Source organism: Camelus dromedarius, chromosome 9 (genome assembly GCF_036321535.1).
Source record: "Camelus dromedarius isolate mCamDro1 chromosome 9, mCamDro1.pat, whole genome shotgun sequence".
NCBI classification, from domain to species: Eukaryota; Metazoa; Chordata; class Mammalia; order Artiodactyla; family Camelidae; genus Camelus; species Camelus dromedarius.
The window spans coordinates 65,275,966-65,297,902 of NC_087444.1; the positions used below are offsets into that span (position 1 = coordinate 65,275,966).

Consider the following 21,937-nt stretch of genomic DNA (forward strand, 5'->3'; position numbering starts at 1 on the left):
GTCACTTTATCATTTTATCATTTCAGCAGGTGCCAAGTGCGGAGTCCCTCCTGGGAGGCTCTGAGGAGCGATATCTGCCGAGGCGGGGCCATGGATGCCCTGACAATTTGTGTCAGGAGTGGGATTGAGCTTGGGTCTGTCTTCAAGTTGGTATCCACCTTTCATCTCTGCTATGATCTCCTCCAGCAGATCCATCCTGGGGGTGGGGAGACAGTTGGGTAGGGGTGGACTGAGGGTTACCTCAGGGATAAAGAAGGGGCCTGGGACCCTCCCACCAGGGCCCCATTTCTCACTTCTGCAGGCTGGAGAAGAGACTTCCTCTGATTAGCTCAGAGCTGGGATCCTGCAGGAGAAGAAGACTGGAGCTGCCACCAGGTGGCCACAGAGCTCAGGATGGGCCTAGGGGGTGGGGGCAGGGCCTGGGCTCAGGGTCTTCTGCTTCACCTGCCCTCGTGGCTTTCCCTGCCAGCAGCCTCTAGGATGTGGGAAGCCTCCCTGTAGGTCAGTAGACAGGGGGTGGGCTCATGGGGCTGGGGGGTCCAGCAGGGTGGCCCTGTGTGTGTGCTGCCTCAGCCCCTGCAGGGCTTGGATCTTGGCTGAGAACTTCCTCTCAAACTGCTCCTCAGAACTCAGAAGGCTGAGTCCTGAAGGCTGGAGTGCAGGGCAGGGCCCTGGGGGAAGCAGGGTCAGTCGGGGGTCACAGATCAGTGAGGGGACAGTTGGGGATGACAGGGGCTCCCTGGTCAGAGAAGAGGTAGCCAGGGAAATTGGGGTTGGTGACGACTAGGGAGAGGGGTCACAGGTAAGTGAATGGACAGTCATGCGGGGCTCAGGGTATCCATACTGTGGATCTGGGCTCCAGGCAGCGGTGCAGGCTGACCCTGGCCGTGGGGCTGTGGCCTGGGCAGAGGCTAGGGTTGGGACTTGGGCTGCTGCCTAGAGTCAGGCTGCTGCCCGAATTCCAGGCTGCACCACTCTGGACTCTGCTGTGGCCCATGACCTGCAAAGAGCAATGACAGAGAGCTGGCGTGGGTGGCCCAGGTGCCCTGCAGCTCCCTTGATCCTCCACATGCCTGTCCTGGCTCCTACCTGGGGTGGGGAGGGGCCTAGGGACATCACGGGGGGCACAGGCCTGGGTGTAGTGTTGGCTCTGGGAGCCACATCAGGGTACAGTGTCTCTGGGGGGGACAGACCAGTTGGTTGGAATGGGGCAGGGGCACAGCTGAGCTGTGCTCAGCACCTGCTACCATCCCCCCTTGCCCTCTAACCTGGTGGGAAACCCTGGCGTGAAGGGCACAGTGTGGTCCAGTCCACCGGGGAGCTCACCTCGGGAGCCGAGTCCTGTGGGGAGGAGACTGGGTGTGGGACGTGGGCCTGCCTGACGTTCCATGGCTGCCACCCTCCTCTGCCTGCCAGTCCCATACCTGGGCCATGGCCTCCCGCAGCAGGTATCGTGTACTCTGCAGGCTGCCCCGGCGGTCAGCAGGCCCTAGGCCCAGCCCAGCCCGAACCAGGGCCTGGTAGGGGGCTGGCACCAGCGGGTCCAGGGCCGGGCTCTCACCTGCCTCCAGTTTGGCCTTCACCTCAGGCCCCTCTCGTCCAGCCCAGGGCAGCTCTCCTGTAAGGAAGCATGACTGGAGGACCGAAACGGGTGGGGGCTGCAGTGGGGTGGGGAGCAGGGTCACTCACTGACCAGTGAAGACCTCCTGGGCCAGGATGCAGAAGCTGTAGAGGTCTGAGGTGGCGGCAGGCATGTCACCACAGATGAGCTCAAGTGGCAGCCATGGATACAGTTCGGGAGGTGGGGGCAGTCCTGGGCCTGGGCCTCCCCAGGGGTAGCCCTGCTGTGGCCTGTGGAGGCCGAGGCACCTGGTGAGCCAGTGGCCTCTGGGCAGGGACACAGGCAGGCAAGTGAGGCAGGCACTCACCTGGGCCTCAGCCAGCGTTGATGCAGCGGGCGCCCGTGTTCCAGGCTGCCTACCTTGGCCAGGCCTGGCCGCACCAGCTGCACGGCGTGGGAGCTGAGGCCGCCGTGAGCACGCCAGCGGGCCTGCAGGAACAGCAGGGCCTCCAGCACCTGCAGCAGCAGGCGGCCGGGCAGCAGGCCTGGCACAGGGCGGGGCCCCCCACGGGGCCTCACCTCTCTAGGTCCCTGTGGGTGCAGCACCACATGCAGGGAGCCCAGCCACACGGGTTCGAAGAGAAGGCACAGCCCTGACAGGTCCGCCGAGGGGCTCAATGCCATCAGCAGCAACAGGCTGGGGTGGTGCAGGGTGCTGGGCAGGAGGAGAGCAGGCCACTCACGAGGGGGCCCTAACCCACACGGGGTGGGGGCTGCTCTTGGGCAGAGACTGACGCCAGGGACTGACGATCCGCCTCAGCCACGAGACAGAAGAGAAACCGAGACCCAGGCTCACACAGCCTGGCGGTGGCAGAGGCAGCAACCAGTTTACACCCTGTCCCTGGTACCCCTCCCTACACCCACTTCCTCTCTGAGGCCTACAAGGCCGCACACTGAACTGGGTGCCCACCTTCCAGCGGTGGGGTAGTCACTCCAGTAGGAGGGCTCCATGCCAAGTACTGGCCCACAGGGGAAGCCTGTAAACAAGGCCACTGCCACAGTCCCTGGTCTTCTGTTTATGACACACTTGAGTCAGGAGGGCAGGCAGGAGACTGGCCTGTGGGCCTGGGCTGGCCCAGAGGGAAGGCTTGGGGGGACATACCTGCAGTGCTGAAGGTCAGCCAGCAGCACGTCAGGCTGGGTTCCAGGTGCCTTCAGCTGCCGCACGGTCACAGGGTGGCCCCTCCACAGGAGGCTGGAAAAATTGGGAGGGGGAGTGTAGGTCTGAGCCAGGGGGTGTCCCTGTGAGGGGAGCAGGAGAGCTGGACTCTCCCCAGAGCTCTGCTGGACAGCCAGGCAGGGGTGTGGGAGGGGGCAATCTCTCACTTGGCCATGAGGGTGTGGGAGCTGCTCTCATAGGTGCGGTCGGGCTCGCCCTGGGCTGGCAGTAGCTCCTTGGGATCTGCGAGGGGTATGCCTGTTACCAGCCCCAGTGGCCACAGGCTGCTCAGCTGGGGATGGGGAGCGAGACCATGAGGCACAAAGAGGACAGGTGGTCCTTGCTCCCCTCAACATCCCCCTCTTACCTGGCCGAACCCTGAGGCTGGAATTTGGGGGGATCTCCTGATCTGCTCCGGCCATGGTGCCCTGGGGTAAAGGGCAGTCCGAGAGTAAGTCCAGAGTAGCTGGGAGCAGTGGGTGGGCAGGCTTCAGGGTGTGGACTGTTACCTGTCCGCTTGCACCAGCCGCAGAAAGAACAGGGAACCACCACACAGGCTGTGTCCAGAGCCGGCCTGCAACTGGTCCACGGATGCAGTGGGTGCCAACTCACTGCCGTGTACTAGTGCTGATATGTTGGCCCGGCAGAGCTGTAACAGCTCCCGCATCTGGATGGGGTGCGTGTGGGGTGAGGCAGGGTGGGAGCGCTAGCCCTGATACCCTCACCCCACCCTGGCTGTGGCTCACCTCACAGCTCTGCTTGGCACCACCCTGCTCTGCCCAGTCCCATGGGGTGTGACCCTGCTGGTCATGCAGACGCAGGTCGCCCCCTGCCTGCAGCAGGTGCAGCATAACCAGGCTGCGGCCGGAGAAGGCACCCGCATGCACGGGTGTGCTGCCATCGAGGCAGCGGCTACAACAGAACAATGAGAGCAGGAATGGACTAGGAAGGGGACAGGACGGGGGACAAGAGGTGGCAGGATGGGAGCACTGAGGGATAAAGGGGTCACCATGATCATGGGAGGTGGATATCAGGATGGGGGTCACTTGGGGACACAGTGGAGTCTTTGAGAGGATGAGAGATCGCTGGGAGCATGGGGCACCGGAAGAATGGGAATAGACACTGGAGGACAAGAAGGGGTTAACTGAGTGAACAAAGTGGGGGGTGGTCACAGGGATGGGAGGGGCATCAGGGGATGGAAGGGGGTCTGAGGAAATGAGGCCTCTGGGGAAGACAGCCCTGGCTCTCAGGCTCTCTGGGGCTCAGACTCAGGGCCCTGGGAGTGTGGGGGCATCACCACCTGTCCACTCACTGGTTGGGGTTGGCACCAAAGGCCAGCAGGAGCCGCACGGCAGAGCTGTGGCCCAGCAGCGCAGAGAGGAAGAGCGCCGTCTGCCCAGCAGAGTTCTCACCATCTACCTGGACAACTGAGGGGCAGCGAGGCTTAGGATTGTCTCTGCCCCTTACTCTGGGGGCAGAGGTCCTGGAAACACCTTTCCCAGTTCCCAGCCCCCACAGTCCCTGCTTGACTGGGTGATCCTTGACACCAGGTTCCGTCTCTATGTCCTAAAACCCCCGCCTTCCAGTTTCAGCCTCAGAATCCATCTCAACACAGTGCCCACCACTAAGTCCACAGAACTGGAACAAGGTGACATCCACCTGCTTTGCCAATATCTATCCCCGATCCCAGAGCTGTCAAAGTCACACGAAGGTACCCAGGGGCCAGGAGGAAGTGAACTTCATGGGCACTTGGGCTTACAGGAGCCTCGTGCACTGTCTAGGGCAGGCAGGCCCCACCCAGCTCTAATTCAGTGTACGTACAGGTCCCATGTGGCTAGCATCAAATTCAAGATCAGCAAACTCTCTGAATTTTTTTTTAATGGAGGTACTGGGGATTGAATCCAGGACTTTGTGCATGCTAGGCATGCGCTCTACCACTGAGCCATACTAACCCCTCCACCAAACTCTGGATTTTATCAGGAAATCTCTCAAGTTTATTTCTGAACACTGCACAAGGCAGTAAACTCCTCTGGATTCAGCCTCCATGCCCTTGCCAATCCCCTTGCCTCCATCATCCTGCTCAGATCCCCCCTCCCAATCCCTCATCTCCACAATCATCATGCCCCAAGTCCTGTTTCTTTGCATCCGTCATCCCTGAGTTCTTATTTCAGACCAGATCCCATATACCCAGGGAGGGCAAGTGCATGGTGTCTTTGTCCTTGCATTCCTATGTAATTGGGAGACACAGCTAATCAGTCATGCACTTGGACCAACCCAGCTTGGTCTCTGCCATAAACATCCCTCCAAATACAGTACTTCAGGAACCTCTGAAAATCACATTTACTATATCCTATTTTACTCAGTAGCCTACCATCTTTTGCAATGGCATCCTAACTGGTTTTCTACATTTGTCTTACCCTGCAGAGGGAGCATCTTAAAATACAAATCATTTCAGGATATAGACAATCTTTACAATAATCACTTCATTTCATGTATAGATAATCGTATACAAGTTATTCCAAAAAAGAAAAATAGAAAAAGAGGGCAAGGCTCATTTTATGAGGCTAGTGTGACCTTAACTCCAAAACCAGATGAGAGTTTTCAGAATGAGAAGTGAAATTATACATCAATTCCGTTTATGATCATATATGCAAAGCCCCTAAAAAGAAAAGCAGTAACCCAACTGATTTATTCCCAGATTGCAAGGATGATTTAACAAAAGAAAATCTGTCAACATAACAAAACACATTCAAGGATTAAAGGATAAAAATCATGTTTAATTAAGTAGATACAGAAAAGGCATTTGATAAAATTCAATACCTACTTACGATAAAAAAAAAAACCCTCAGAAAACTAAGAATAAATGGGAACTTCCTTACTTCATAAAAATTATAAACCAATACCCAAGAGCAAGCATAGTACCTAATGCAGAAACACAGACTCATCTCTCTAATAACAACAACAAAGAAAGAAATGTCCATTGACAACTAAGTTTGGGAGTTCTGGCCAACAACTTATGACAGGAAAAAGCAATTAGAATTTAAAGACTGAATAGCTGAGACCAAACTGTCACCATCTGCTGATAACAAAAAAGTGAAAGGATCAACATACAATTACAACTGTTAAGCAAGTTCAGAAAGTGACCAGATACACAACCAACTTACATAAATCAATGAAAAACAGAAATTGTAAACTGGATAGTGTTAATTTCCTGCCCACAACTCCAATGGTCTCCAATTACACACAGAACAAAATCCAACAAAATGCACACCCCTTCCAAAACCGTCAGCTTCAGTTCTCTCCCCAAGTCCCTTGCTCCCTGCTGTTACATATACCCAGTTTGTTTTGACTTCAAGGCCTTTGTGATGGTTATTCCATCTTTCTGAAGTGCGCTTCCCCTAGGTTTTTGCATGACTGGCTCTTAAACTGTTGGACTCAAATATCACCTTATCCAAAAAGCTATCCTTTCCAGTGTATCTACCTCATCTTAAATTCCCATAATAGATTACATTCACAATGACCCAGAAGGTCATGTTCACCCGTAAATCCCCATCACAAACAACAGAGCCTTAGCACACACACCTATTGTGTCAACACAGTTTTGTCAACACAACTGTTGACTGGCTAACTGAAGTCCCACCCTCCATACCGCCCCTTGATCTTGCCGCCCCCCACCCCGAACCCCTTGCCCGGTAGTTCCAGTAGCCAGACTCTCACCTCTCTGCAGAAGCCGGGTGAGACCCCAGCTTGGGCCCCCAGCCACAGCAAGGCGATGCAGACGGCCCACCTGGCCTTCTGGATTCCTAACGGAGCCCAGCTCCACGGGTAAGTGAGAACGCAGCGAAGACATCTGTGGGCTCCAGATTCAGTCAGCTTCTGGCCAGGGATCAGCTAGGGGTTCTCATGAGGGCAGGAGGAAGTGATGGACTAGGTCTCTGGGGACAATAAAGACAGACTGGTGGGGAGTCCTGGGGGACAGTCTGAGAAAGGAAGGTGATTCAGGAGGGGTCTTATTTGGAGAGAAACGTCTGAATGAGAAAAAAAGGTGGGCTCTGAGAGAGCTACAAGGTCAGGGATCTAAGGGAGTCTGAGAATGAAGAGGATCTAAGGAAATCTGAGGGCTAGGTGCTCTATCTGGGAGATGGGGTCTGTGTAAGGGCTAAAGGGACAGGATTTGGGCCAAGGAAAGGAGTCTGAGGCCTTAGGAAGAGGGTCTGAAGACTACCTAGTGGCTGGAGGAAGAGGGGCCTGAGGGTTAGGACCAGAGAGGGTGTGGGGTCTACGGGCTGTGAGAGGGAAGTGTCCAAGGGAGGACGACAGTCTGAGGGCAGGGTCTTCCGGCTGCTGCGGAAAGAGCCCGGGGGAGGGATCTGAGGGCAGTGGCTGGGGTCTGTGAGCTGGGAGAGGGTAGGAGGGTTGGGGGCGTGGGCTGAGGTTTAGGGAAGCATCTATGTGCTGCGGAGGGGTCTACGGGCTAGGAGAGGGGACAGAAGTAAGGAAGGGGTCTGAGGGCTGTACCTGTGGGCAGCAGAGAGGGCGAGCTGAATGTTGACAGGGCCTGATAAACACGTGGGTTCTGAGGGCCCAGGAGCCGAAGGAAGGGAGGAGTATGAGGGAGGAGGCGCCTGAAGGCGGGGTCTTCGCGCTGGGGAAGGGGTCTGGTGGAGAGCTGAGGGCCCAGTCCACACGGCTTTACACCTACCGTTGGCCTCCTACAGTGATCACCACGTGACCACTACATGACGCCACGCACTACTTCTGGCGGTTTGGGCGGGAATCCTTAGCGCATGCGCATCAGTGGTCACCTGCCACCTTTGCACTTGCGCAGTAACCTTTTTCCGTGAGCGCTGCTCTTCCGGTCTCGAGGTGATCCGGTAGAAGAGACAGCAACGTCCACTGCAGAACTGTTGGCTGCACCCTGCATGTTACCACCTTCTTGTTTGGGATGGTGGGTCCTTCCTGATCCCTGTCCTTGGCGTCTTCCCACGCTCCTCACCCACCCACACGGGCTTTCTCTCCCTTTTTCCCTGCCCCAGGCTCTCTTCTTTGCCCCACATCTGTGGCCTCACAGTGCCCTGGACACCCCCCCTTGGATGTTCCCTGGGAGCCTCACACCCACCAGGTCCCACACGAGCCTTAGAATCTCCCCCAAACTGCATTTCCCCCCAGAACCCCATCTCAGAGTTGTCCCCACTGCCCCCTCTTTAAGCCAGAGCCCTGACCTTGCCCTGAATGTCTCCCTCAAATCCAGCCTGTCGGCTCCATGGCCCTTCCACTCAGCCTCCTGATTGTTCTTTCCACCAGCCCCCTCCTCCCTTCCCCACAGCCTGCCCAGCTCCACCCAGCTGCCAGGATTCCCTACCGAAGCTTCCTCTGGGCTCTCACACAGAGAGCTCAGGGTCCATCCCCCACATGGCAGCCAGCGGACTCTTCCTAAAGTGCAACCTGACTCTGTCCCTCCTCCACTTCAAACTCTCCTGGCACCCCAGTGCCCTTGGGACAGAGTCCAGGCTCTGCAGTGTGGCATCTAAGACGACATCATCTGCCCCTGCTACCCTCCATCCTTGTCTCCCCACTCCGCAGTCTGTTTTCTGCTTCTCTGTTTATACACATGCCCTTCCCTTTGAATGCTCTTTTCAGTATTCACTTGGTTCTTCTTATGAATTCTCTGGGAAGCCCTCTTGGTCACCAGGTGTCTCCTCTGGCCTCCCACAGCCTCCAGGCTTTCCCCAACATTGCCCTGATATTCCACGTGGGCTCCCCCCATCACAGCCCTGTCCACCCTGGCTGTCACCGTCTGAAAATGGGCCTGTCTCCCCCTACTGGACCAAGAGCCCTATGAGTCTGGGCCTGGGGTTGTCTTTACCTCTGCTGTGTCCTCAGCATTGTTCACCTTAAAAGGGGCTTCAGTAAATGCTTATTAAATAATAAAGTGGTTTGGCTCTTCTCTCTGTCCCTCCCTGGAGGTGTGACCTTAGCCTTGCCTCTTGACTTCAGTGCCTCAGTGTCTGCTCTTTAATAAACTATGCTCTTCACATGGAGTGAAAGAAGTTCTCACATCAGCCACTAACTGGCTGAACAGAGCTGACCACGGGCCCTTCTCAGGACAGGCTACCTCAGGGCTCAGGGGGAGGCTTCACTAGTCTTTGATTAACACCCTTGCCATCTTCTAGGGTCAGCTAAAGCTCTCTCTTGAGCTGCAGAGCCCCCTAGCTTGGGCTGGCCAAGGTGGAGGTTAGCCCTTCCCCACGAAGATGGCTTCGGTGCAAGACAGCCCCCTGGGCAGCAACTCAGGACCTTTATTGACCATGTGATCCCTGGGGGTGCTAATGGGATGCCCTCAGGCCCCGCCCCAGCAGCCTCCGCCGAAGTTCTTGGCTGAGCAGCTCCTGTTCCCTGCGGGCACCCTGCAGCACACTTCGGTTCTCCTGGGCCCTCCGGATCAGGTAAGGGATCACCTCCTCCAGGGAGCCATAGGGGATGGACTTGTACACGGCATAGCCGGCCTGCCCTGGAGGGAGAGTATTGGCAGGGTGAGGGCTCATGTTTGAGGAGAGGCGCCCCCAGGCCCTACATGGAACAAAGACTTCCATTTCTGAGAAAATGGCAGACTAGATGTATTGGACAAAATTTCCCACTGAAAAAAAACTAAAAATCTTGGAGTAGACATTTTTAAAAATCTTCTCCAAGTTATTAAAATGCTGCCAAGTGAATAAGGAATTTACTAATCCAAGAATTAAGAGAAAATGGGGACCGAGAGAAGGAAGGGATACACTAGAGTCATTTCTACCCTGAAGATAAAATTGAGCTGCTATTCGATGACTTCAAAGTTGAGGGGGTACAGGAATGAAGGCCCAAAGCCTGACCAGAGTGAGAATTATAAAGGAGAATTTCCCCAAATTAAGTTGGAACCCAAACATCAAGACCTTCAGAGTAAGAGTTAACAAGAAGTCAACACTCCCACCTTCCCCTACTCCCAGAGAATGGCCTTGACCGTAAGTAGAGCAAGGAAGAAAACAGAAAAATCCATCTCTGAGAGCCTGTGGCCATGGGTTAGTCCCCTAACACATTTGCAGCCCAAATTTGCATCTCTGGGGTGTCTCAAGAAACCTCAAGCAGTGAATTTAGGGTGCAATGGTTTTGTACCCCTTAGCACCTGGCAGAAGGAAACATACATCTTCTGGTCTCAGGCCCCGAGGAGCAAGATAGTAAAGATCTCACAGGAAACAAGATACCATGACCAAAGACCGACAAAAACAACAAACTGCAGACACAGAGATACAGGCCTGCAAGGCCTTCAGATATGGGACAGATCTATCTGGAAGGGTCTGGCAGCTGGGCCGGCTGCAGTCTCTGCATGGGAGCCTGGCCAGGCGTTGTCTGGGAATGGGAGAGAGGGTCTGGCTGGGAGAGAGTGAGGCCTGGGGCTGGGGGTGGGGGTGGGGGGGATGGATCATTCACATACCTAGTGCCAAGGAGACGTGGTCACACATCCCCAGAAGTTGTCCAAAACAAACGGGCCCATCCAGAGGAATGCCAAGCTCCCATATGCTACAGAAAAAGCCACATCATCAATCCAGACAGTGACCGGATCTGGAGCTGGAAATCAGCCACTTTGTACTCACATGGCTGTTCCAGGCATTCAAATACTGACATACTTCCAAACTCACTGATAATAACCACTGCCCTGGGCCCCCTGAAAGCTCCCCAGTGAGTCTCAGCTCCCTCCCTGGAAGCCTCAGACCTCCCAGGCCCCAGCAAATAAGGAGAAATGCCTTGTTCAGCTGGGGCCTATGGGACCTACAGGTGTAGCAGGGGTTAAGTAATTTGAATATTCTCCCAAGGTCCCCTTTGAACCTACCGGCCCACACTGCTCCTCCCTTTGTTCCACGTCCACTACGCTTTGGGCACCTATTTCCCATTCCCCCACTTCATACCGCTTGGTTGCCTGGCGAACAGATTCCTCATTGTGGGAGGCCACCATGAGGTGGCACGTGGGGCCACGATGGGACACATGGGTCAGCATCAGCTCCAGACAGCGGCTGTAACTGGAGGGAGATGTTCCATTCAGCTTATAGCACCTGGCACGTGAGGGTTAGGCACCAAGGACCAGGAGTTTCTGTCCTTGGGAAGTGGGGTGCCTAAGAGCAGGGACCCTAGAGTCAGGAAGTGCTGGCACCCCACCTTCCTCAGCTGTGAGGGACATCCCCCCTCTGGGCCTTTTTCTTCTCTCTCTTTTTTTTTTTAACTTTTTAAAAAATTGAAATATATTCAATTTACAATGTTATGTCAGTTTCTGGTGTACAGCATAATGTTTCAGTCATACATATACATACATATATTTCTTTTCATATTCTTTTTCATTATAGGTTACAACAGGATACTGAATATAGTTCCCTGTGCTATACAGTAGAAACTTGTTGTTTATCTATTTTATATATAGTAGTTAGTATCTGCAAATCTCGAACTCCCAATTTACCCCTTCCCACCTCCTTTCCCAGCTGATAACCGTAAGTTTGTTTTCTATACGTGGAGAACTACAAAACATTGATTAAGGAAAGTAAAGATGATTTAAAGAAATGGAAAGATATCCCACGCTCTTGGATCGGAAGAATTAAGAGTGTTAACATGGCCATATTATCCAAAGCAATCTACAGATTTCATGTGATCCCTATCAAGTTACCCAGGACATTTTTCATAGGACTAGAACAAATAACCCTATAATGTTTCTTCTCTTTAACAGCGCAAGTTCATCTAACAGTGTTGTTGTGAGGATGGAGTGAGATGAGAGTGGACAGATAGCCTTTGGCACCAGTCTCACAGCAAAGGGCCCCATCACTCGGGATGACGTTTACCTGAGGTCATTCACTGCAGCATTGTCTACAGAACAGGGTTGGCAACAACCCAGATGACTGACAGTGGGGGACTGGCTAAACGAACACCCAGAGGATAGTGGCGTGCACGCAGCTGTAAAGGAACAAGGGCACTCGGGACACTGATGTGGAAACATAGAAAGACCGGCAAAGGCTTTCTGAGCTTGCTGTAGGCCAGGTGCCACCTCCAGACTTCACGTACTGCACTGGTTCCTTCCACTGCCCTCGAGATGGGTGCTCCGCCTGTCTCTGCCCCTGAGGAAGCTGGCTTTTATGTCCTGCATCACCGCATCACCCATGGAGTCATGGCAGGAGATCAGGAGGTGGGAGGCGAGAGAACTCGAGTATTTCACCCCTAAGCCCCCTCCCTGGCCCACCCTCACTGTTCCCCGTGTGGCCACACCGCCCCTGGGGTGGCCCCTCTTCTTCAGCTGTACCACATGGGTCGTAACAGCTTCCTGCTCTTGTGAGGTCCTGGGCACCTCAGCATTCCTTGTGGGTTCCCCTAACCTTGCCCAGTCCCCTTAAATAGACCCTTCACTAAATTTTCTTTAGCTAAACCCCTTTGCTTGGAATTCTGTTTCCTCTGGGACCCGGCCTGACATGCATACATTCACTCATCTAACTCTCAAATCAATTCTGCGAGGTAGCAGTTCCAGTTACCCCATCTTACAGAGGGCAAGACACAGCTGAGAGAGGTTACGTCTCTTGTCACCACACAGCTAGAAGTGGCCGTGCTGGGATTGGAACCTAGGCTGTCTCATGCTCCAGGGCCAGGGCTCATTAACACTAGACTATTCTGCCTCTAAGATACGCAGTTGAGAAGAAAGGCAAGGAGCTGTGTGTAGACATGATGCCTTTTACATATATATTCTCAAAAATTGTGGTGTTTGCCTGTAGATGCATGAAGGATCTCAGGAAACACATGAAGGAAACTAACAAAAGTGGTTCCCTGTAGGGCGGGAAGACTCCATGGTTAGAGGGGGTGCAGGTAGACGTGAGATGTGTCAGTGTGTTCATTTTCATATCATTTTATTTTTGAATCATGTGAATGTATTATCTATTCAAAATCTATATTAAAACATTACTGGAGAGGATGTGGAGAAATAGGAACACTCACACTTTGCTGATGTGAATCTAAAATGCACCAGCCATCTTGGAAAACCACTTGGCAGTTCCTCAAAAAGTTAAACATGGAGTCACCATATGACCCAATGAGTCCACTCTTAGAGAACTGAACTTTTAAGGGAATTGAAAATGTATGTCTACACAAAAATGTGTGGGCAACTGTTCATAGTTGACAAAAGTGGAAACAATCCGAATGTCCATCAACCGACGAATGGATAAATAAAATGTAATCTATCCACACAAGGGACTATTATTTAACCATAACAAGGAATGAAGCACTGACACACGCTACAACATGGTTCAACCTTGAAAACTATGCTGAATGAAAGAAGCTGCATATGAAAGCCCACATATTATATGATTCCATTAACATGAAATGTCCAGAATACGCAAATCCCTAGAGACAGGGAGATTAGTGGTTGCCAGGGGCTGAGGGGAGGGGGCGAATGGAAAGTGACTGCTAATGGATATGGGGTTTCTTTCTGAGGTGATGAAATGGTCTGGAATTCAATAGTGATGATGGCTGCACAATCTTACACATAGACTATGAAAGCCACTGAATTGTATGCTTTAAAAGAGCAAATTTTATGGTATGTGAGTTATATCTCATTAAAAAGAAATAATGGTGCCAGTGGTTAAGCCTATGGGACACAAACATGCCTAGTAGCCTCCATGGGTCTTGGATGCGAGCCTAGGTTCCAACCACAGCTTGGCCGCTTGCTCTGGAAGCTGGGTACGTCCCTGCGGCTCTGCAGACCCCGCCTTGACCCGCTGTGAATGGAGTTGGGTTTTGACAGCTCCATGAGGACAGGGCCTGGAGGCCACTGTGGTGGCTGCTGTGATCAGGGTCCAACACAGGTCAATATAGTCCATATCAATATGATGTCATTGTACGGTGACAAATGAAAATTAGGCTTATTGTGATGTGTTGAAAGAATACATTCCTTCCTTGCGGGCCATAGGATGGCGGTCTAAGGCGCTCACCCACATCTCACCCCCAGCAAGGGGTGATTTGGGGTGGGTCAGAATGCAGGTTCTAGAGCCAGTCTGCCTAGGCTCAACTCTTGGCGCTGTCACTTGCTAACTCTATGACTTGGAGTAAGTGATCCCACATCTCCGGGCCTTGTTTTCATCGTCTGTAAAGTGGGGATGATAATAATAGTATCTGCTACTTGGGATTGTTCATTTATTCACTCAACAGGTCTGTACCCAGCACCTACCATGCAGCAGGCATGATTTTAAGCACTAGGGGTTCAGCAGTGAAAAAACAAATCAGAAAGCTCTGCCCTCCTGGGCCTTGTCTAGTCAGGGAGACAGACAAGGAACAGCTGAATGTGAAACTGTATAGAACCTCAGCTGTGGATAAATCCCGCAGAAAAATTAATCCAGGGAGAAAGTGGGTGTGGGGAGTTTTTTGATAGGGAGGGCAGGAAGGTCACCTGAGAAGGTACCAACAAGACCTAAGAGGTGAGGGATTGAGCCAAGCAGCAGTCTGGAGGGAGACCATTCTGGGCAATGGGAACAGGAAGTGCAAAGGCCCTGGGGTGGATCATCAAGGGGACCACTGTGGCTGGAGTGAAGTGAGCGAGGGGATCTGGGGCTTATGGAGGGTGAACAGGGAGCCACGGGAGGAGTTTGAACTCAGGAGGGACAAGATTTGACTCAAGTGTTAACAGGATCCCTCTGGCTGCACAAGAGAACAGATTGGGGAGCAGGGATGGAGGAGGCTGCTGTTCAGGTGGGAAGTGGCGGTGTCCTGGGCCAGGGAGCAGGACTGGTCTGTAGACACAGGCAGGACACACATGGGACACGTAGCACCACAGGCAGTGAGCTCTAATGAGAGGTTAGAGATTAGCACTATTCATCTCAGAGGCCAGTCTAGCCCAGTCCCACCTCTGATTGGTCGCCTCGTAGTCAGGCTGAGTGGGATCTTCAGTCCCCTGGAGCCGGGCCACCTCTCTCTCCTTGTCCAGATACGCCCCTCGCACCAACTTCACTCCGAAGGCCAGGCCAGCACGGTCTGCAGCCTCAGCATCCTGCCTCAGCCGCTCGTAGGTGTCCTAGTGGCGCAGCTTCGGGTCAGGGCACTGGGACCCTGGCCTGCAGTCCCCCTACCCAACCCCGAGTGCACCACACACCTTCAGATAGGCCTGGTAAGTGTTCCACACCCAGGGCCCGCCTTCCCTGGGGCTGTTCCAGCGCACGGCCAGGGCAGCCACCAGCAGAGAGAGGGCAGGATTCAGCGAGGTGTACTCAGCATCCACCAGGAGCCTCACGTGTTGGGCCCGGGCACGCTGAGGGTGGGAGAGTCTGTGGTTGGGCCCCTAGGTGAGCAACAGGTGCAGCAGAGCCAAATCCCAGCAGAGGTGTTACCTGTACCACCTGGTGCAAGCGGCTCAGAGATGCCTGGAGATGCCGGTTTTGCTCAGCACTGAGGCAGGAGACCTGGAGGTCCTGGAGGGGCAGCGAGGAAATGAAAGCAGCTAGGGCTATTAGGCACTTCTGGGTCCTAAGTCTCCTCTCCCCACTACCAAGAAGGGAAAAAAAAAGCTTAGAAATTGTTAGAAATCTGAAAAGTAGCTATGTCACATAGATACTGTTTGTTGACGTGTAATACAGCGGCTAACAGCCCAGAATCTGAGTGTGACTCCTGGCTCCACCACTTACACTGCGTGGCCTCGAGCAAGTCAGATAACCACTCTGTGCTTCCATTTTCTCCTCTGTAAAATGGAGATGCTAATAGCATCAATCTTATAGAGTTGCTGTGTGGATAAAAATGGGTTCGTATGTGAGACGTGCCTGGACAGGACAGGACAGGACAGTGGCCACATATGATAAGCACTCAGTACATGTTCTTATTGTTACAGTAATAGGTGACTTCATACACTATCGTATTGATTTAATCTTTACAATGATCCTAGTGAGCAGATGTTATTCCAAGCTCCCTTTTCCAGTGAGACCGAAGCTGGGAGAAGTGAAATGACATGGAAAAGTGAAATAACATGAAGAAAGTGCTTAGAATATTAACTACTATATATAAAATAGATGAACAATAAGTTTCTACTGTACAGCACAGGGAACTGTATTCAATATCTTATAGTAACCTATAATGGAAAAGAATATGAAAAGAAATGTATGTATGTAAATGTATGACTGAAACATTATGCTGTACGCCAGAAAATGATGCAACATGGTAAACTGACTATACTTCAATTTAAAAAAAAGAAAAGAAAAGAAAAGAAAGTGCTTAGAACAGTAGCTAGCTCATAATCAGTGCCACAAGTGTTACCTCATATTAGTCTCTTGGGACTTCAGTTTCCTCATGAAACTCCAAAGGAATCATTGTAACACACAAGGCTCCCCTGTCCGGCCCCGAGCTCTCACCTCCTCCCACCCTCCACCTCACTCACCCACCTCCAGCCTCCCTGGCCTCCCTGCTAGTCTTCGACTATGCCAAGTACCTTCTCACCTCAGAGGCTTTGCTCCAGCTGTTCCTTCTGCTGGGAACACTTCCCCTCAGATGTCCGCCTACCTCTCCGCTAGGTCTTTGTTCCAATTTCATCTTCTCCACGAGGTTTTCCCTGGTTTAAATGTGCAACTCCCTACCTGGGGCTTTCCTTTCTGCTTCCTCAGCCTTATTTTTCTGTTCAATGCTTTTTTATACCTAACTTGTTACATATCAGCTTTGGCTTTAATGATTGATTGTCTCTGGTCCTTACTGACTGGCCATCAAGTGCCTCAGGGGCAGAGATTTTGCTTGTCTTGGCCATCAACTCCACCCCCAGCATAGCACCTGGGACATAGTCGATGTTCAGTAAACATTTAGGAAATAAATACATTTGTAATGTGGAAATAATTACTGCCCCTAACTCACAGTCCTATGGGGATTCAAGGGTGATTGTGAGCTGCTGCTGACTCTGGGAGTCCAGCTGGGGTCAAAGAAATTGGGAAGTTAAAGAAAGAGGAGCAGGTGGAATTTAGTGCTCTGTTATAGCCAACAGGATCAATAGGGACCCCATCTTGGGGGAGAAAATTCTCTCCAGAAGGAGGGAAGAGCTAGAGACACCTGCCCAGTTCTCCCTAATCAGAATTGTCTCCCCCTGGCTTGAGTCATCGCCCCAGGGATCAGGGGGTTCTAGGTACAAACAGCTGGTGAAGCTGCCACCCTCACACAGGGCTTACTCAGTGCCAGAAAAGTATCTATTTCAGGTACTCATTTACCCTTCATCACCCTCTGAGGTGGGGGCTATTATTATCCCCGTTTTACAGAGGGGGAATCTGAGGCACAGAGAAGCAAAGACACTTTTCTAAAGTCACACAGCTTGACCTGGGATTTAAACCTCAGCTTCTCCGGAGCCTGACCTCCTAACCATCACCCTATACACCTGCTCATAGGCAGAGAGTAAATGTTTCCCCTAAACATATAGAAATCACTTAGGACAGTGCGTGGCATGTTGTGAGTGATCTGAAGTTTTTCTACCATTAATTTGTGGGTTCAAACTCACTTGCTTTGTGCATTTATTCATATATTTAACATTTGTTTGTCATATCTTATCTCGGTGCCGGGGGTGGGGGATATGGCAGTGAAAGGGAACAGTCATGAATTGTGCTGTGGAACCAGTGGATGAGAAGACCGAGGATGGGTGGGGGCTCGGATCTGTAATGGTGGTGGTTGGGCTGAGATGGGGACGGGAAGAAGGGGCAAGTTGGGAGACACTGAGCCAGCTTGGGACCCAGTGGGTGTGAGGGGTCTGGAGGACATCCAGTGGGAGGTGTCCAGGGGGCTCAGGGGAAAGGCTGGGGCTGGAGACAGAAATGAGGGAATTGTGAGTGCAGAGTGGAGAAACTGAGGCTGTAGGTGAGAAGGCCCCTTCGAGGGGAGTAAGGAGTGAGAGGGGAGTGAGCCGAGACCTAGCCCGGGGGAACCTCCAGATTTAAGAGTCAGGTGGAGTAAAACCTAACAAAGATTGAGAATGAGCTGGTGGAGATGGAAAAGGGAAAGCAGGTGTGATGGTCTTGGGACAGCCAAGGAAAGCAAAGGACGCAGAAGGAGGAGGGCCCCTCTGTTCCTCATGCAAATGCCAGCCTGGCAGGGGCTTTAGTCCTTAAAAGCACCCTGGGAAGAAGTTACTATCACTGTCCTCACATGAAGAGGTGAAACTCGTTACACTTCAGAGCGGATCCTTTGAAGCATTAAATCCTGCTTCTATGCATTCTGTGACACAATTAAAATTTACAGATTAAAAAAGGACACATCAGCAGGTCCTGGGCAGCACTGTTTTGGGAGGTGGAGACTCACAGGCCACCCAGGTGTCCATCTCAGGAGAGGTAAACCAAGCGGCCAGAAGCAGCAATTAGAAACAATGGATTCTACGTACACAGAGACATTTGGATGGATCTTAAAATTGGAGTGCTCAGTGGAAAAAGTAAGAAATAGAATAAGATAGACAACGTAATTCCACTTGTGTACATTTAAAACTATAAACCTCAGAGTGCAAACTGGTGCAGCCGCTATGGAAAACAGTATGGAGATTCCTTAAAAAACTAAAAATAGAGTTGCCATATGATCCAGCAACCCTACTCCTGGGCATATATCCTGAGGAAACTATAATTCGAAAAGATACATGCACCCCAGTGTTCATAGCAGCGCTATTTACAACAGCCAAGACGTGGAAGCCACCTAAATGTCCATCGACAGATGATTGGATAAAGAAGATGTGGTATATGCATACAATGGAATACTACTGAGCCATAAAAAGAATAAAATAATGCCATTTGCAGCAACATGGATGGAGCTAGAGATTACCATACCAAGTGAAGTAAGTCAGACAGAGAAAGACAAATACTATATGACATCACTTAAATGTGTAAACTAAAAAAATTATACAAAAGAACTTATTTACAAAACAGAAATAAACTTACATAGAAAACTAGCTTATGGTTACCAGAGTGGAAAGGGGGTAGGGGAGGGATAAATTAGGAGTCTAGTATTAGTAGATACAAACCTATTATATATAAAACAAGTTCCTACTGTATAACACAGGGGACTATATTCAATATCTTATAATAAATCATAATGGAAAAGAATATGAAAAAGAATATATATGTGTAACCAAATCACTTTGCTGTACACCAGAAACTAACACAACTGTAAATCAACTATACTTCAACTTTTAAAAATAAAGAAATAAATAAAACTCTACCCCTCAGCTTGATGGAGAAGGGCACAAGGTGGCCTTTATGCAGTGATGGAAATGTTCTGTACCTTGATAGGGATTTGAATTGCTCAGGTGTGTATTTGTCAAAGCTCATTGAAGGGTACATTTACAATTTGTGCGTTTCATTGTATGTAAATTTTACCTGAAGAGAAGTAATTACTGAGCTCTAATTAGAGATGTGCATTCTGAAGCCTTTGGGGAAGAAATGTGCTGATGTCTGCAACTTACTTTGAAATGCATCAAATAATAAGATGGGTTGATGGGTGGGTAGAGGAATGGATAGAGGGAGAGATGTGATTTAAAGCAGGTATAGTTAAGGGGGGTGGAGCTCAGTGGTAGAGTGTGTGCTTATCATGCATGAGGAACTGGGTTCAGTCCCCAGTACCTCCATTAAAAAATGAATAAATAAATCTAATTACCCTCCCCCCAAAAATAAATAAATAAAAATTTACAAAAATAAATTATGTTAATGGTGGCAGATACATGTGTTCACTGAAAAATTCTTCCAACCTTTCTGTATGTTTGACAATTTTCATAATAAAATGTTGGGAAAATATGCCCCCAAACAGCATATACTTGGCAAAACAAAATCATGGTAACAGAGAGATACATGTTATGTAGGATGGAGTGGTTGCCAATGGCAGGAAGGATAGAAATAAGACAGGGAAATAAAGAAGAAGAAATGAAAGAATGAATGAATGAACCCAAACCCCATTGGTCTAATCATAACCCCCAACTAGCGTAGCTGAGTTGATTGATAAAATATAAATTATTTCCTTCCAGTTGGTGAAGAACTAGTGTCTCAATCACTCCTCTGAGAGCTCCCAGCCCCCAGGCTCATCCTCTAAAGTCCCCAGGTGGCCCATATTCCCTTTATTCCAGCCATGCCTCAGGGCTATAGCCACATTTATTCTGCCCCTTCTAAGCCTGAGAAGCAGAGGTAGTTAAATATTTTGAACATCTTGTTTGCAAATGCCTGCTGCCTCCAAGTCCAGGGGACTCCTCTCCCCCAATTTCCCCCACCTACCATTCGATCTCCCCCAGCCTGCGGTCCTTACCCGCCCCGAGTCCATGGATTCTGCCAGTCTCTCAGGGCTCAGCTCCAAGGAATCCCATGGCCTTCTGAGCCATGAGGTTAGCTCCTTCTGGAAAGGGTGGTGGTGGGATGGTGAGGGGACCTGTTGGGTTGCCACACCCTCCCCTCCCACCCTGCCAGTCCCTTACACAGAGCCGAGTGCTGGCCAGCGCCGTAATCTTCAGCTGCATGAGGACGTTTCCAGTTGGGCCAGGGGTCTCCAGGAGGCCTCGTGACAGGTCCACACATCGCAGCATAGCACTGAGGTTCCCCTCATACCAGGCCTCACTGCCCAGCCAGCAGACGTCAGGGCCTGGAACCCACTAACCCCCTCCCTGCCATCCTCCCAGCCTCCCTGGGCCCTGGGCCCCTACTCACCCAGTCTTAACAGCTGAGTCTGGCTCCTCCTCAGTGGGCACTGCCAGCAGGGGCCGGAGGCCCAGGGTCTGGAGCTGTTGGACACAGCCCTTCACCTCCTCTGTGGTCTCACCGGCTACAAACTGCCCGTAGATGGATGCTCGGAGAAGCGCACCCGACAGCCGGGAGCCCAGGAGTCGCTGAGACCAGGCTTGGAGCTGGGGTGACAGGGAGCGAGCGCTCAGAGGCTGGCCCTGGGAATCACCAAGGCCAGTCCCTAGGGTCAGTGCTCACCGCCAGGCCGTGGGTGACCAGAGGGGGCCAGGCACACAGCCGTAGCACCAGCAAAGCCCGGGTTAGTTCTCCCGTGCCCTTGAGGTGGAAGGCCCCACCATCAAAGCTCAGGGGCTGCCAGCCCCCAGCGGAGGGGCCAGCTTGGGAGTAGAGAACGTGACAGGTCCGGAGCATCAGGAATCCTTTGCCACTTCTGCACCAGGTAAAGGGGCTTTGAAGGCAGTAGGTCTACCAAGTGCCCCTTGCCCGGCCAGGGGCAGTGACTGATTAACCAGGCAGTGGCCAGGGAAAGGCAAATCTTTAAGATCACAGGCTCTTTGGGGGGCAGTTAATTATTAACTTATGGGGACATAGTTCAGAATAATGGAGACAGGAAAGGAACCCCCAATACCAGCCCTCAAAGACCCTCAGTGTAACAGCTCATAATTATTTGGTGCCCATTATATGCCAATGGGTGTTAAGTGAGAGTGTGGGCCCTGGGAGGAAGGCAGTGTGGCTTTGTGCTCTTGGGAAAGTTATTAACCTCTCTTGTTGCAATCGCTTCATCTTAAAATGGGAAAGAGTGTAGTGCTATTGAAGAAATTTGAAAAGGTACATAATCTTTAACCCACCTGCTCAATATTAAGTACATATGCTAGAGAACTTGAACATGGGCATCAGGAAACATACAGGAAGGAATGCTCATAGCAGCACTGTCTGCAATAGCCCCAAGTGGGAACTACCCAAATTTCCATCAACTAGAGACTGGATAAATCCATTGTGGTATGTTCACACAACAGAATACTATACAACAATGAAAAAGAATAAACTACTGATACATACAACCACATGGATAAATCACACACACGTTGCGGGAAAGAAACTAGACACCAATATGCTATATTACTTTATTCAATAAACTTGAAAAAAGGAAAATGAAATGACAATAATAGTGTGGGGGATACATACATAAGTAGTCACACTGTAAAGAAACTATTATCACAAAAGGCAGAGAGGTGGTTACCTCAAGGAATCAGAGGATTTTTAACTGGGTAGGGGCTCATGGGAACTTCTATGTCCTTTTTTCCTAACCTGATGATGATTCACAGTTATTCACATTATAAATATTTTTTAAAGCCATACACCTATATTTTATACTCCAAAATGTACGTTTCACAATAAAATAAACGAAATTAATCATGATATGAGTCTCACGGAGTTGTTTTGAAGATC

General features: G+C 51.1%; 2 protein-coding genes across 3 annotated transcripts; both read right to left on the reverse strand.

The window, feature by feature from the left end:
- Position 1: 1 nt before the first annotated feature.
- Positions 2–8,952, reverse strand: LOC105088060 (inactive serine/threonine-protein kinase TEX14). The gene is made up of 15 exons (XM_031456827.2): positions 6,498–8,952; positions 4,093–4,207; positions 3,527–3,692; positions 3,290–3,447; positions 3,148–3,208; positions 2,948–3,072; positions 2,724–2,816; positions 1,929–2,276; positions 1,694–1,851; positions 1,425–1,618; positions 1,269–1,341; positions 1,090–1,178; positions 845–1,000; positions 294–343; positions 2–196 (listed from the first exon to the last, which is right to left on the reverse strand). Exons 1-15 carry the CDS (start codon positions 6,628–6,630, stop codon positions 10–12), a joined length of 2,106 nt encoding a protein of 701 aa, XP_031312687.1. The 5' UTR covers positions 6,631–8,952; the 3' UTR covers positions 2–9.
- A 92-nt stretch (positions 8,953–9,044) lies between these two features.
- Positions 9,045–20,992, reverse strand: PRODH2 (proline dehydrogenase 2). Of its 2 annotated transcripts, none has more exons than XM_010978847.3 (10): positions 20,726–20,992; positions 20,453–20,649; positions 20,224–20,362; positions 20,058–20,144; positions 15,155–15,235; positions 14,920–15,075; positions 14,675–14,841; positions 10,718–10,828; positions 10,246–10,331; positions 9,045–9,291 (listed from the first exon to the last, which is right to left on the reverse strand). In XM_010978847.3, the coding sequence occupies exons 1-10, from the start codon at positions 20,897–20,899 to the stop codon at positions 9,107–9,109; spliced, it is 1,383 nt and encodes a 460-aa protein (XP_010977149.3). In that variant the 5' UTR covers positions 20,900–20,992; the 3' UTR covers positions 9,045–9,106. The 2 variants fall into 2 exon arrangements, with proteins under 2 accessions (XP_010977149.3, XP_031312750.2); XM_031456890.2 differs by having other exon boundaries at positions 15,164–15,235; positions 20,726–20,976.
- Between the last annotated feature and the right edge of the window lie 945 nt (positions 20,993–21,937).

Excerpts from the sequence above, each read along its gene's own strand:
- LOC105088060 (XM_031456827.2), bottom strand. The coding sequence starts at position 6,630 with ATGTCTTCGCTGCGTTCTCACTTACCCGTGGAGCTGGGCTCCGTTAGG. Across the intron at positions 3,448-3,526 it reads GTGCCAAGCAGAGCTGTGAG|ATGCGGGAGCTGTTACAGCT; the intron begins GTGAGCCACAGC and ends CACCCCATCCAG. Across the intron at positions 1,852-1,928 it reads CAACGCTGGCTGAGGCCCAG|GCCACAGCAGGGCTACCCCT; the intron begins GTGAGTGCCTGC and ends CGGCCTCCACAG.
- PRODH2 (XM_010978847.3), bottom strand. The coding sequence starts at position 20,899 with ATGCTCCGGACCTGTCACGTTCTCTACTCCCAAGCTGGCCCCTCCGCT. Across the intron at positions 15,076-15,154 it reads GCTTGCACCAGGTGGTACAG|CGTGCCCGGGCCCAACACGT; the intron begins GTAACACCTCTG and ends TCCCACCCTCAG. Across the intron at positions 14,842-14,919 it reads CTTACCAGGCCTATCTGAAG|GACACCTACGAGCGGCTGAG; the intron begins GTGTGTGGTGCA and ends CTGCGCCACTAG.